Source organism: Castanea sativa, chromosome 5 (genome assembly GCF_040712315.1).
Source record: "Castanea sativa cultivar Marrone di Chiusa Pesio chromosome 5, ASM4071231v1".
Taxonomy (NCBI): domain Eukaryota; kingdom Viridiplantae; phylum Streptophyta; class Magnoliopsida; order Fagales; family Fagaceae; genus Castanea; species Castanea sativa.
Genome location: NC_134017.1, coordinates 54,878,598 through 54,890,216, shown reverse-complemented (window position 1 = coordinate 54,890,216; position 11,619 = coordinate 54,878,598). Strand labels below are relative to the sequence as shown.

The 11,619-nt window shown below is 30.6% G+C and overlaps 1 protein-coding gene across 3 annotated transcripts; it reads left to right on the top strand.

Annotated features, from left to right (window-relative positions):
* The first annotated feature begins 2,040 nt into the window (after positions 1 to 2,040).
* On the top strand, positions 2,041 to 8,196 carry LOC142636168 (glycolate oxidase 1-like). Of its 3 annotated transcripts, none has more exons than XM_075810281.1 (12): positions 2,041 to 2,315; positions 3,471 to 3,644; positions 3,902 to 4,026; positions 5,007 to 5,053; positions 5,267 to 5,344; positions 5,789 to 5,913; positions 6,065 to 6,131; positions 6,247 to 6,309; positions 6,394 to 6,463; positions 6,595 to 6,695; positions 7,274 to 7,378; positions 7,700 to 8,196. In XM_075810281.1, the coding sequence occupies exons 2-12, from the start codon at positions 3,508 to 3,510 to the stop codon at positions 7,883 to 7,885; spliced, it is 1,104 nt and encodes a 367-aa protein (XP_075666396.1). In that variant the 5' UTR covers positions 2,041 to 2,315; positions 3,471 to 3,507; the 3' UTR covers positions 7,886 to 8,196. The 3 variants fall into 3 exon arrangements, with proteins under 3 accessions (XP_075666396.1, XP_075666397.1, XP_075666399.1); XM_075810282.1 differs by having other exon boundaries at positions 2,195 to 2,315; positions 3,406 to 3,644; XM_075810284.1 differs by lacking the exon at positions 2,041 to 2,315 and having other exon boundaries at positions 3,531 to 3,648.
* Positions 8,197 to 11,619: the final 3,423 nt, after the last annotated feature.

Below are 11,619 nucleotides of genomic sequence, written 5' to 3'. Positions count from 1 at the left end.
CTTATTTCTAAATTTTGACACAAGCTAGACTAGTATTTGGGTGGAATGAAGGCAAGTTCGTACTCAATCCGCTTAAAAACTCTTGCTACTTTTTTTGTATCTATCTAGACTTTTTAAAAAAAAAAAAAAAAAAATAATTTGATAGTTACAATGAGAAAATGGAAAAATTTAAATTATGGATGTCTTGAAAATTAAAAATGTGTCAATTAATTAAGTTACAAAGTTCTCGAATCTCAATATTTTTACCTAAATCTGGCCCATAAATTAGTTTTTTAATTAGTAGATAAATTGATGAACCAGTATTATATATAGTCTTGACTAACAGACTAAATATGGTTGTAAGGCTTGTTGCCTTTTGATATATTTTATATTTAGGAATAAAACTATTTTAATACATACATATATATATATATATATATATATATATAAAAGTCAATGTGAGATTTAAATTTTTAACAATATATATATATAAAAGTCAATGTGAGATTTATATTTTTAACACATGTACACCTTTTTGGGATAGATTGAGATTTGGTGCAATGCTAGTTAAGGCTTGTGATTCAAGTTAAAAAGTCATTTGAGAGTTGAGATTTTTTTTTTAAAGTTAAAAAAAAATTCCTTTTTTTTAAAAAAAGCTTTTTTTGTTTTTTGATATAAGGTTGAGAAAAGAAGTGAACCTTTTAACTTTGAATATCAACTCTTTGTGAAGGAATTTAGCTCATATTATTGCACCTAATTATCCATCCAAATTTCACTAACTTTGATAGTTGGTGATAGGTTGGGTGGTTCGAAATTGGGAATCTGCCTCAAACATTTTGAGTGTTGATTTTCCAGTTAGGAATTTGATGAACCCAACCCAACACAAAAAAGCCCCAAATATTTGAAAATATCTCGCATTCTTTGACTAGATTTTTTGAACTCCAACTAAATCTATCGAAAATGCTCTTGTTGTCGTTTTTATCTGGTTTCGACCACCAGCTACCACCCTTGGACAACCAATCCAAACCAAACCGTTGCCTCTCTTTAGTTGACAATGATTCTCGTCTTCTACCATCCAAGGTGATTTGGTCGAGTCCAAAACTGACTCGAATCAACATGTGAACACCTCTAGGCATAAAACTCTAAAAATAAATTTTTAATTTTAAAATAAAAGGCTCTAAAAAAATATATTACATTACACTTTATTTGTTTCGACGAAAAATGTTGTGTGAAGATGGTTTTATGTGTTTTTTAGTATTTTGTAGTATTAAAAAAACTGCGTAAAAAAAAAACTATCTTTGGTCAACAGAAAATATGATTTATTTTTAGAGACTGTTTTCTACTAAATATTTTTAGAAAACAACTCTATTTCGTAGCAAATTAAATAAAAAAAGTTAGGAAATTATTTTTCAACTCATCTAAGATTGTTATCAAATTTAGAAAAATGAAATAATTTTATAGAAAACTTTTTAAAAAAAATTACTCATTTTCTAGAATACATTATTGCCGAAACAATCAAAGCTAATGAAAAAAAAATCTAGAAGCATAAACTTTACTACACATTTTGTTGCAATTTACATATGTCTCGAGTTATGATTGGATTACTATTCCGAAGAACCAATGCTGGACTGATGTGTAAAATAATATATTCCAACCATAAATTGACTAACTTTAAAGTCATGCTAAAAAATTGCAACAAATTATGTTGGTCCTCCAAGAAATTGTAAATCAGTTGGGCTCGTTGTTACTTGTTGACAAACGTTTAAAATGACCTTAAGGCTAAGGGTATTATTAGTCAAAGGATAGACATCACATGTACATCATTAAAAAAAAAAAAAGATATATATGTACATAATATAATTACAAAGTCCAAGCATACAAAACAAATAACACATGATGACGCTCTCTCATGAATGAGTCATGGCTCTGTTCAAAGAATGGCTGCTATATTTAATATGAGCGGGCGGTGACGAAAGTGAACTGATTATCCTGAACAAAACAAAATTCTCTTCTCTCTCCACACAACACGAGTCTAAATCCCATGAAACAGATTTGGTTGGCAATGCTAACCTCGAAAAGCCGATCCACTCTGTCTTTCTCTCTCTCTCTCATGTCATCCCTACCCCTACCCATTTTGTCTTCACTTATCAGAATCAATACTTTCTCTCTCTTCTTCCCTCACCATTGGTTTGGTTTTTTATTTCTTTTTCTTCTTTGTATCGTATTATTTGGACGTTCACTCTCTCTCTCTCTCTCTGCTTCTCTCTTCAGCATTATCTGCAGTGCAGCTCCTCTTTGGCACTCTCTCATTCGTTCTTTTTCCTAAGGAGCCCAAGGTGTGTTCTTTGCTTAACTGTTGTTTCATATTCAGTGTTCTTTTACTTTGGTTTTCACTGTATGCTGCTGTATACTCTGTTTCTTATAGGATTATTCGCATCTGGGTTTTGATTAGAATTGTGATTGAGATATAAAAGTTAAGGTCTTTACTTTTTATATTGAAAAGGGTTGTCACTGTTTTTTAAAATCAGTTTGTGATTTATGTTAATTTGTTGTAGTTCTTATGACTTGGGATTTTAGTCTCAGGTTGTGTTTGGCTTATTTGGTTTTTACAGAATTTGATTGCATGCAGTTTAATTGTATTCTTTGTAAGCTGGCCAATCAGAACTGATTCGGTGTAAAAAAAGTGAAAGTCCCATTGAATGCTTGAGCTAATTACTAGTAATAAAGGGGGGAAATTTCATGTCTTTGAAATAAAGTGGATGCCCATTCTTTTCTTTTAAAAGCGTGACAAATAGGAGGATCACTATTTTCAAGCTAGGGGTGTTGATGAATCTTATAATGGCTAATTGCATGAAGGTGGTAGAAACTTTTGAGGTGCAATTTCAGGGGACTAAGCCCTGTTTCTCTGTGGTTTATGAATGATTCAGGAGCATAATTAGAAACTATCTCAATATTTTATTTTGGATTTTCATTGGATAATTTCAGATTTTAACGTTTTTATTTGTTTAGTTTGAGTTGTAGGGATGTTTATCTTTATCTCGTAAATCCTGGAAGCTCTATATAAAGTTCCAGATAATTTATTTCGTAATCAGACAATTATTATTATTAATAAGAGATTATTTGTGCAGAATTGCATTGTGTTTGGTGGTGATTCCAAACAACCTTTAGGTGGTGAAGTCTATGGTTTAAGGTGGGATTAATCTAGGCAGGAAGCCTAGGTTGTCCTGCATCAATGAACTTCTTTGAATATTGGTTGCATTACTTTTAGCAGATTTTGCTCTATGAATTTGCTTATATATGCCTGAAAAATGTTTCATAGAATCCAGTTTTAGTAAATTTAGATGTACTGCATACTTGTGTTTTTCAAATTTTCTTTTATTTTGATGGATACTCTTCTCAATTTCTAAGCATGTACTTCTTACTTAGGTTCTTGCACATTATCGCCTTTATCAGAATTTGTGTGATTTTAATATTTTTAAAATCACTCTCAGAATATTCTGTAGATAGCATAAACAATCCTTTGGAGAGATGGAGATAACTAATGTTACAGAGTATGAGGCAATTGCCAAGGAGAAATTGCCGAAGATGGTTTATGACTACTACGCATCAGGTGCAGAGGACCAATGGACTCTTAAGGAGAACCGAAATGCATTCTCAAGGATTTTGTAAGCTATTCTTTTACAGTGACCCCAAAAATAGTTTTCTCTTGCTCTGATGTGTTTCATTTGCCTTTTGTCTCGTGATCCATGCTCTGACTTTGATATCTATTTTGTACTTGATATTTTCCCTTTTTTGCTGAAAAACAAATTATAGTTCTTCCTATTCCCAATTGTAGGTTATGTTCCTAATTCTTTTATTTCTTTACCTCAGGTTTGTTGTTGCATATCTTCTCTCAATATTTCTCTTTGTTTATTGGAAATAGGTTTCGACCTCGTATTCTTGTTGATGTAAGCAAGATAGACATGGCCACAACTGTTCTGGGCTTCAAAATCTCAATGCCCATCATGATTGCTCCCACAGCCATGCAGAAGATGGCTCACCCTGAAGGTATGTACCTTTGGTGTTAGTTATATTCATACATTTGTACGTATATACATATATGGCATTGTTAAATATAAAGTAGGCATGTATATTATATGTGTACAAAATATTTGCATAATATGTTCATTATACCTACGTTATTCATACCTTAAAGATGATGTTGGGGTGCGTATGGGACAATTTAGAGATAAATTTCCTATTGGCTACAATATGTAACTTGCTCACTTGTTCTACTTTCATTTTGGAACCAAGAGTATGCTTCTTCTTCTTGGTTTGAACAAAAGTATGTGTATGTAACACCTGCTTTTCCAGGGAGCTTTAAGCAGAAGGTTCATTTAAGAGGTTTTGAAAGAATTATATCTTGTAATTTTCATCTCCAAAATTTCATATGCAACTTCACCTCTTTAGAAGAGGATCTTGATACAATAGTTTCTACACTCTGCTGTCATCTTTTCTTTTCCTTTTCCTTTTAATTTTTAATTGGTCTTTGTTTCAAGTACTAAGCACAACAGTGTCAGGCTGTACTATACCATTCCTCTTAGACACTTTAAGAGTTCCAAAGTTATATGGTATACATTAATTTATTTTGATGGAGGTAAAGAGGAAAAAAAAAAATTCAAACTATTTTTTCCCTAAATGGAGGTAAAGGTACTTCTAAAATGCAGTTGAAAGTTATTTCACAAAAAATAGATTCTGATATCTTATAGAAGGTGAATATGTTGCTAACTTTGAATAAGCATTCTTCTTTATAGGCCAACTACATGGCTCCTTTTAACATCATCCATGGGAATGGTGTAGCTGCACTTTCTAAGAAATACTTTTTATTATGAAATGCATGCTTAAAAGTTCATAAAGAGTTTTTGCATGTTGATATAGTTTGGTTGATGGCTAATTTTTTTTAGGGTACATATCTAAATTTTTTTTTCTTTATAAAAAATAAATAATAAATATTTTAGGTTAAATTTAACAAGATAAATCTCATGCAGGAGAGTATGCAACAGCAAGAGCAGCATCAGCAGCTGGCACTATTATGGTAGGCTTTTCCACCATTTTTTGTTTTTTTTTTGGCTCCTGCAGTTTGGGGGGGGGGGGGGTTTAAATTTAAATTGAATTAAAAACTTTCTTGTATTTCCTTGATAGTGTTGATTTCAATGTGTAAACCAATTGGGCCTGCCACACTCTGTGGATTTCCAAAATAATTGTAATCAATGTTAACATGTTGTTTATGCATGATTGATGGTTTCAGATACTTTCCTCATGGGCTACTTCCAGTGTTGAAGAGGTTGCTTCAACAGGACCTGGCATTCGCTTTTTCCAACTCTATGTGAGTTCAAGAGATCATCCCTTAATTTCCTGTTATTTGTCCTTCTCTTTCCTTTGCTAAATCAGTGTTTTTACTTACTGTTTTCTGTTGTTAATCTTGGCTTGAGCATCTTGAAGAGTTATTATAAAAACCTCATTAGTCACAAACCCAGATTTAATTGCATATTCTCCCCACCCCTCTTTGGGGCCCTTCAATTTTTAACTTACCTTCTTATTGATATATTTTTTCTAATAAATGCTGTCACCTGTCAGTTTTCTGTTTCAAGCTCTCTTCGTTCCAACAGAGTGGCCCTCTGGCTATTTTTCAAGAGATCATCCTACTTCCTACTATTGAAGTCATTACTTTTTATTGAGTCCTGAAGGAACTTCAGTGGAGTGTGTGATGCTTAATAGGTTTTTTCTTTTTAACTGTTGTCTTAGAATTGCTTTCTCTGGTTATTTTCAGGTGTATAAAGACAGGAATGTGGTTGCACAGCTTGTAAGAAGAGCTGAAAGGGCTGGTTTCAATGCAATTGCCCTGACTGTGGACACTCCAAGGCTTGGCCGCAGGGAGTCTGACATTAAGAACAGGTGAGCATTTTTTCAAAGTGCAATTTGAAAAATAAAGGAAGATAAAACAATTAAAAAGGATTAGCTTGTACAAATATTTCTGACACGATTGAAGAATAAGCTACGAGTTTGCTGTATAAGAAACTTAATTGTTTGATGGGTTCTCCTACAGATTTGTTTTGCCACCATTTTTGACTTTGAGGAACTTTGACGGATTGAATCTTGGAACGATGGATAAGGTGGGTCACCATTTTGACTTTATAATATCGGACAATTAATTTTCCATTTTCCATATATATATATATATATATATTTTTTTTTTTCTCCATGATCACACGTGGGGTTGACCTGCAGACCAATGACTCTGGACTAGCTTCATATGTTGCTGGACAAATTGACCGCTCTCTCAGCTGGAAGGTAAGATGGTTGTTTATATATAAGATTTGTAGAAATATGAGAAATTTGTACTAATATGAATTATTTTCTCATTTGTTGGAACAGGATGTGAAGTGGCTTCAGACAATCACCAAATTACCAATTCTTGTGAAGGGTGTCCTTACTGCTGAGGATAGTACGTGAACAGAAACCTTCCTCCCCCCCCCCCAATCCTACCAAAAAAAAATCCCTCTGATATATTTATTTTTAAATCTATAATTTTCAAAAATCTTCAAATTTAATCCCATCTCTTGTTCTACAATGCAGCAAGGCTAGCAATACAAGCTGGAGCTGCAGGAATTATTGTGTCCAATCATGGAGCTCGCCAACTTGATTATGTTCCTGCAACTATTATGGCTTTGGAAGAGGTAGATTTTTTATTTTTTTGCTTCAGCATGATGTATTTCATTTATAAACATTTTAATTTTCCATAATGGGTTATATATAAGCATGTTTAATCAACAAGTGTAGGTGATCCAATGATATCATGCTTAGTTCTGTTATTCATGTGTCACTCTTTTCTTTTAATTTGTATAGTTTACTTTCTTTTCAATGTATTCCTCACAAGTGCCCTGAAGTTGAATGCTAGAATTGTAACAATGCTTCCTCTATAGACACAAACAATGTTTTTTTTCCAAATTATTGATAAATCTGCTAGAAGATAAATGTTATATGTGTGTGCGCGCGCGCGCTGAATGCTAAGAGATTTTGTTGTCCTCACTTATATGGTGATTTTTTTTTGGTTATTTATATTCCTGAATTCTTTTTATCATTCAGTTTTTCCAATTTTTTTGATTGTATCACTGAGTTTTTTTGTTGTTTCATATATTTGCTATTCCCTTAACTTGATATTGTACATATGTCAAAAGAATTTGTTGAAGTTGCATTGCTTTGAAATGGAACCTTGTAATATTTTAATATTATGGTTCTGATTGGGATGACTTAGGTTGTCAAAGCTGCACAAGGCCGAGTTCCTGTTTTTCTGGATGGTGGAATCCGGCGAGGGACAGATGTCTTTAAAGCATTGGCTCTAGGAGCATCAGGCATATTTGTGAGTAAATATTATGCTATATGACCGTTACAGAGAAATAGCTGCCAATAATGACCAATGAGATATTTTTACTTGCCTTAGATTCTTATATTAATATTACTGAATACTAATAACAATTTGTAATTTAACAGTATTAAGATCTTAAAAGTACTAGCAATGGTCCTTCCTAATGTTGGATCTTGTGATATTTTTCCTGGAAATTTGAATAAAATTAATAATCCATCAAATGATGTATAAATTAAGAAGCATGAAAGAATAGTTACTCAAGCTCCAGGTCCCTTAGCTAATTGTCATCGGTTTGATCCTCTTGTCCTATATCAGATTGGAAGACCTGTTGTATTCTCATTGGCTGCTGAAGGCGAGGCTGGTGTAAGAAAAGTACTTCAAATGCTTCGGGATGAGTTTGAACTAACGATGGCTTTAAGTGGTTGTCGCTCACTTAAAGAGATTACCCGTGATCACATTGTAACTGAATGGGACCGTCCGTATCTTTCACCCAGGTTGTAAGATTATAAGGCTGCTTCTTGTTCATTATTATGGTGGGAGGTTATTTCAGGAACATGTCTTTTGTAAAGAATAACACCTCTCACATTTGGTTTGAAAATATATATTGAAGAGTTAGAACTTCTGTAACACAATAAATGAGATTATTATACTGAGATTATTACAAAACTACTTAGTTGGGGATTGGGGTTATGAACTTATGGCACCAATGCAGCATATTTTTGTAACAGTGAATGCTTTATTTTATTTCTAAGCAACTGGTGGTGAAGAAAATATATCATATCTAGCAATTTGACCGTTCACTTCAAGTAAAATAGTATTTCTTTGCATCCTGCTGGGGGCTAGGATTTTCAATTTTGCACTGCTTATCTTTGTTCGTCTTTTAGCTTTGACCATTCATCTTTGTTAAAATTTTTTTTTGGGGTGACAAAACTATAAAAAAAATTCTAGACAATCTTCAACTTGTAAGTTCTAATCACTTAAAGTCATTGATATTAGTTAAGTCGAGCACTACAGTGTTCAAAATTTGGTTTGTTTAGTAATATATGGAACTCTGGTTTAAGATCAAACTGAATTTTTATGTTTGAACTTGATTATTATTATTTTTTTAAACTTTCTGAATCAGCACAAGATTGTTTCTTAGATCTTTCACTAATGGCAATATTATATTGTAGGGCATGTTTTCAAGAGCATTTGTATGGGTTTTGTAGACTAGTCTTGTGCAATGCTCACTTGTTTGAGCCCAAACACGTTCAACTGCTTAATTGATCTGTTGATAACATTGTTTTCGAGACAACCATCAACAATGATCCACCAAAAAAAAATTAACAAATAAGAGAAAATAAAGCAAAATAACAGAAAAGAGATTTTAAAAAAGTGGAAATTAAAGGTAGATAGGATAAAAAAAATTAAAGGTTGATAAATCTATCGTTAAATTACATTATCTTCGTATATTCTTTATACTTGTAAAATTTCAAGATGATCAAAGATTAATAGCCATGTCATTAATCAATTTTTTAAATTTAAGTTTTTTTAGTTTAAAATAATACATAAAAGATGAGTTTATGGATTGAATGCTAAATTATATCCGAATGGCATGAAAATTGGCATGATTGTTAAGAACATATAAAACATGTAATTCAACGGTAAGATTTTCAAAATATAAATTATATAACATGTTATTCAGTGGTATAACATTACTTAAAGTTACACTAGATGTAACTTAAATCCAACCCATATATATATATATATATATATATATATATATATATATATGTATGTATGTATGTATTGATTCATATATAATAATAGGCCAATTATTGGTCTACATTGTACCAGCAATGTAAGATTTACATTGCAAACTAAACAAATGTGTATAGCATTACATTTAAAAAAAAGTGTATAACATTGTACACAATTACATAAAAGTGTACAACACTATATTTAGATTATTTAACTATCACTTTAGATAACGTTTTACATTACTATTTTTATTTAAAATCCTTCTCCCTGTTGTTTCTTTAAAAAAAATAAAAAATTATTCTCCCTGTTTAATATGACTAATTCTTCTTTTAAAAAAATTGACTAATTTACTTGCGCAATGTGAGGGATACTACAAATTTAACTGCATAAGCCTTGCAAATTGACATGTTACCAATAAAAAAATTGATTCAAACATTTATATATTATTATATTTTTATGAGACATTTATATATTGTTTAAGTAACACCAATCATATTCTTGCCACATAACATTAGTTTGTAAGTTTTTTATAGTAAAATTTTGTAATTTCAACTTTTTATTTTATTCACTTAATGATGATTTGGTTAAATTACTATTAATCTATAATTTAAAAAAAAAAAAAACGCAATTGGTTGCACTTCAACATCTACAAGATAATAAATGAGTACTATTGTGTGTGTGTATATATATTTATATATAGCCAAAGCTAGAGAAAATTAAATTAAAATCAAAATTGGATTTTGCTTTTGTTAGCTTTCATACAAATTAAATTGTTTAGATTTTTGCTGTTATTTTTTCTTTAAACTAATGAGAATATTTTTTATATCCTGTTTCTATTCAGATATTTTATATGTGAAGATCTTGAACGTAACAAACTGTAATTGAGCTCAATGATTCCATGCACTTGTCTTAATTCAACTTATGAGATACTATTAGATGAATTTATTCTTTTATTTTGTGTTGTATTTAGTATAATTTCACGGACAGTTATTGTGAATTGATATTATATGTAGTATCTAATAGTGATTTTCAAAATTATTATAAATGTAATAGTAGTGTAAGGAGAGACTTGGCAACCAATATCATGAAAATTGAAAAGAAAAATCATTTTAGTACTTCCAAATGTCATGGCCGAACTAATGTCTTATATGTTTAATAATAACTATAATTCATCACTATCGTGCGTAAGTACGAGCTACATATTAGTAAATTATTATTATCAAATATAATAGTCAACATATATTCAAACATGAAATAACAATAAGAAAAAGCATAACCACAATGAAAATATTTTAAACATAGTTTCCAATATTAAAAAAATTACAACAACTACAGTTAAAAGTTCCATAAAATCATTGAAAGTCAAGTTGAGCTTTTCTTTATTACAAACCATTATCTTAAATACATTATCAATCAAATTGTAATGGTAAAAAGTGAAAATATTACAAAATTTCATCCCAAATAAAAATATTATTATTAAAGACAATGATTAACATATTTTCAAACATAAATATAACAATAGGAGGGAAGATATATTTGCGTTTTTTATAGTAGTTTACAGTATTGTAAACTAAATAATGACTAAAGTAAAGGTGTCATAAAATAATTGGTAAAGAGATCAAAATTTTATTTATTTGCTTCAAAATTATTGGCAGACATAAAATTTGGTAATTGTAGTCTATTCTTTTCTTTTTGATTTCTACCTAAAAGCTTTCACTAATTTCATTTAAAGAATAATTGGAATTGTGTCTATCTATCATAAAAAAGACCAACAATAATGGGAAAATTATAATTGTCTCTTTGTAATAGAAGGGATTGACAATAGTTGTTCCTCTCTATCGTAATTGTGACTAACGTACGACAGCTGATAAGTCATCTTTATCGTACACATAACTCAAAGGCTATGGATTTTGCCATTCATAAATTAAGGTATGATTATATGTGACTCTTTTCTTTCTTTCTTTCAAAAAAAAAAAGAAAAAGAAACACTCTTTTATAGAATGAACCAATAATATTTGTGCTAATCACAAATTATATTTGTAATCAAATAAAAAATTATCTAATGTACTAACCATTTATTTCACAAATAAAAAGTACGAAATTTCATCAACTATGGTATGTGTTACATTTAGTTGGTTGCAATTGACAACCCGTTAACTACATAATTCAAATTTTGCCATAAATGTTACAATCAAATGACTAAATATTGATAATATGAAATTCCCTCTAGCGGGGGGTGCCCCTATTAGGTCACGCCTTGGAGGGTAAGCCACATATGGTCGCCCTTGCCCCCTCTTCATGTTTATAAATAAAAAAAAAAAAAAATTGATAATATGAAATCCTAAAAAAAAAAAAAAAAATTTTCTTCATACGGTTTCACAAAATTTAAATACAAATAAATGGTAATAATGTGCAAACTTTTGAAATTTATATCTAGTCAAAGGTGGGGTTATTTGTTTGGAAATATCAATTTTGGATGGAAAAATACTAGTAGT

Bases quoted from the DNA above. Each gene is read 5' to 3' on its own strand.
- LOC142636168 (XM_075810281.1), top strand. From the start codon at position 3,508: ATGGAGATAACTAATGTTACAGAGTATGAGGCAATTGCCAAGGAGAAA. The intron at 5,054-5,266 runs GTAGGCTTTTCC...TGATGGTTTCAG, and splicing joins CAGCAGCTGGCACTATTATG to ATACTTTCCTCATGGGCTAC. The intron at 6,464-6,594 runs GTACGTGAACAG...TCTACAATGCAG, and splicing joins TGTCCTTACTGCTGAGGATA to CAAGGCTAGCAATACAAGCT.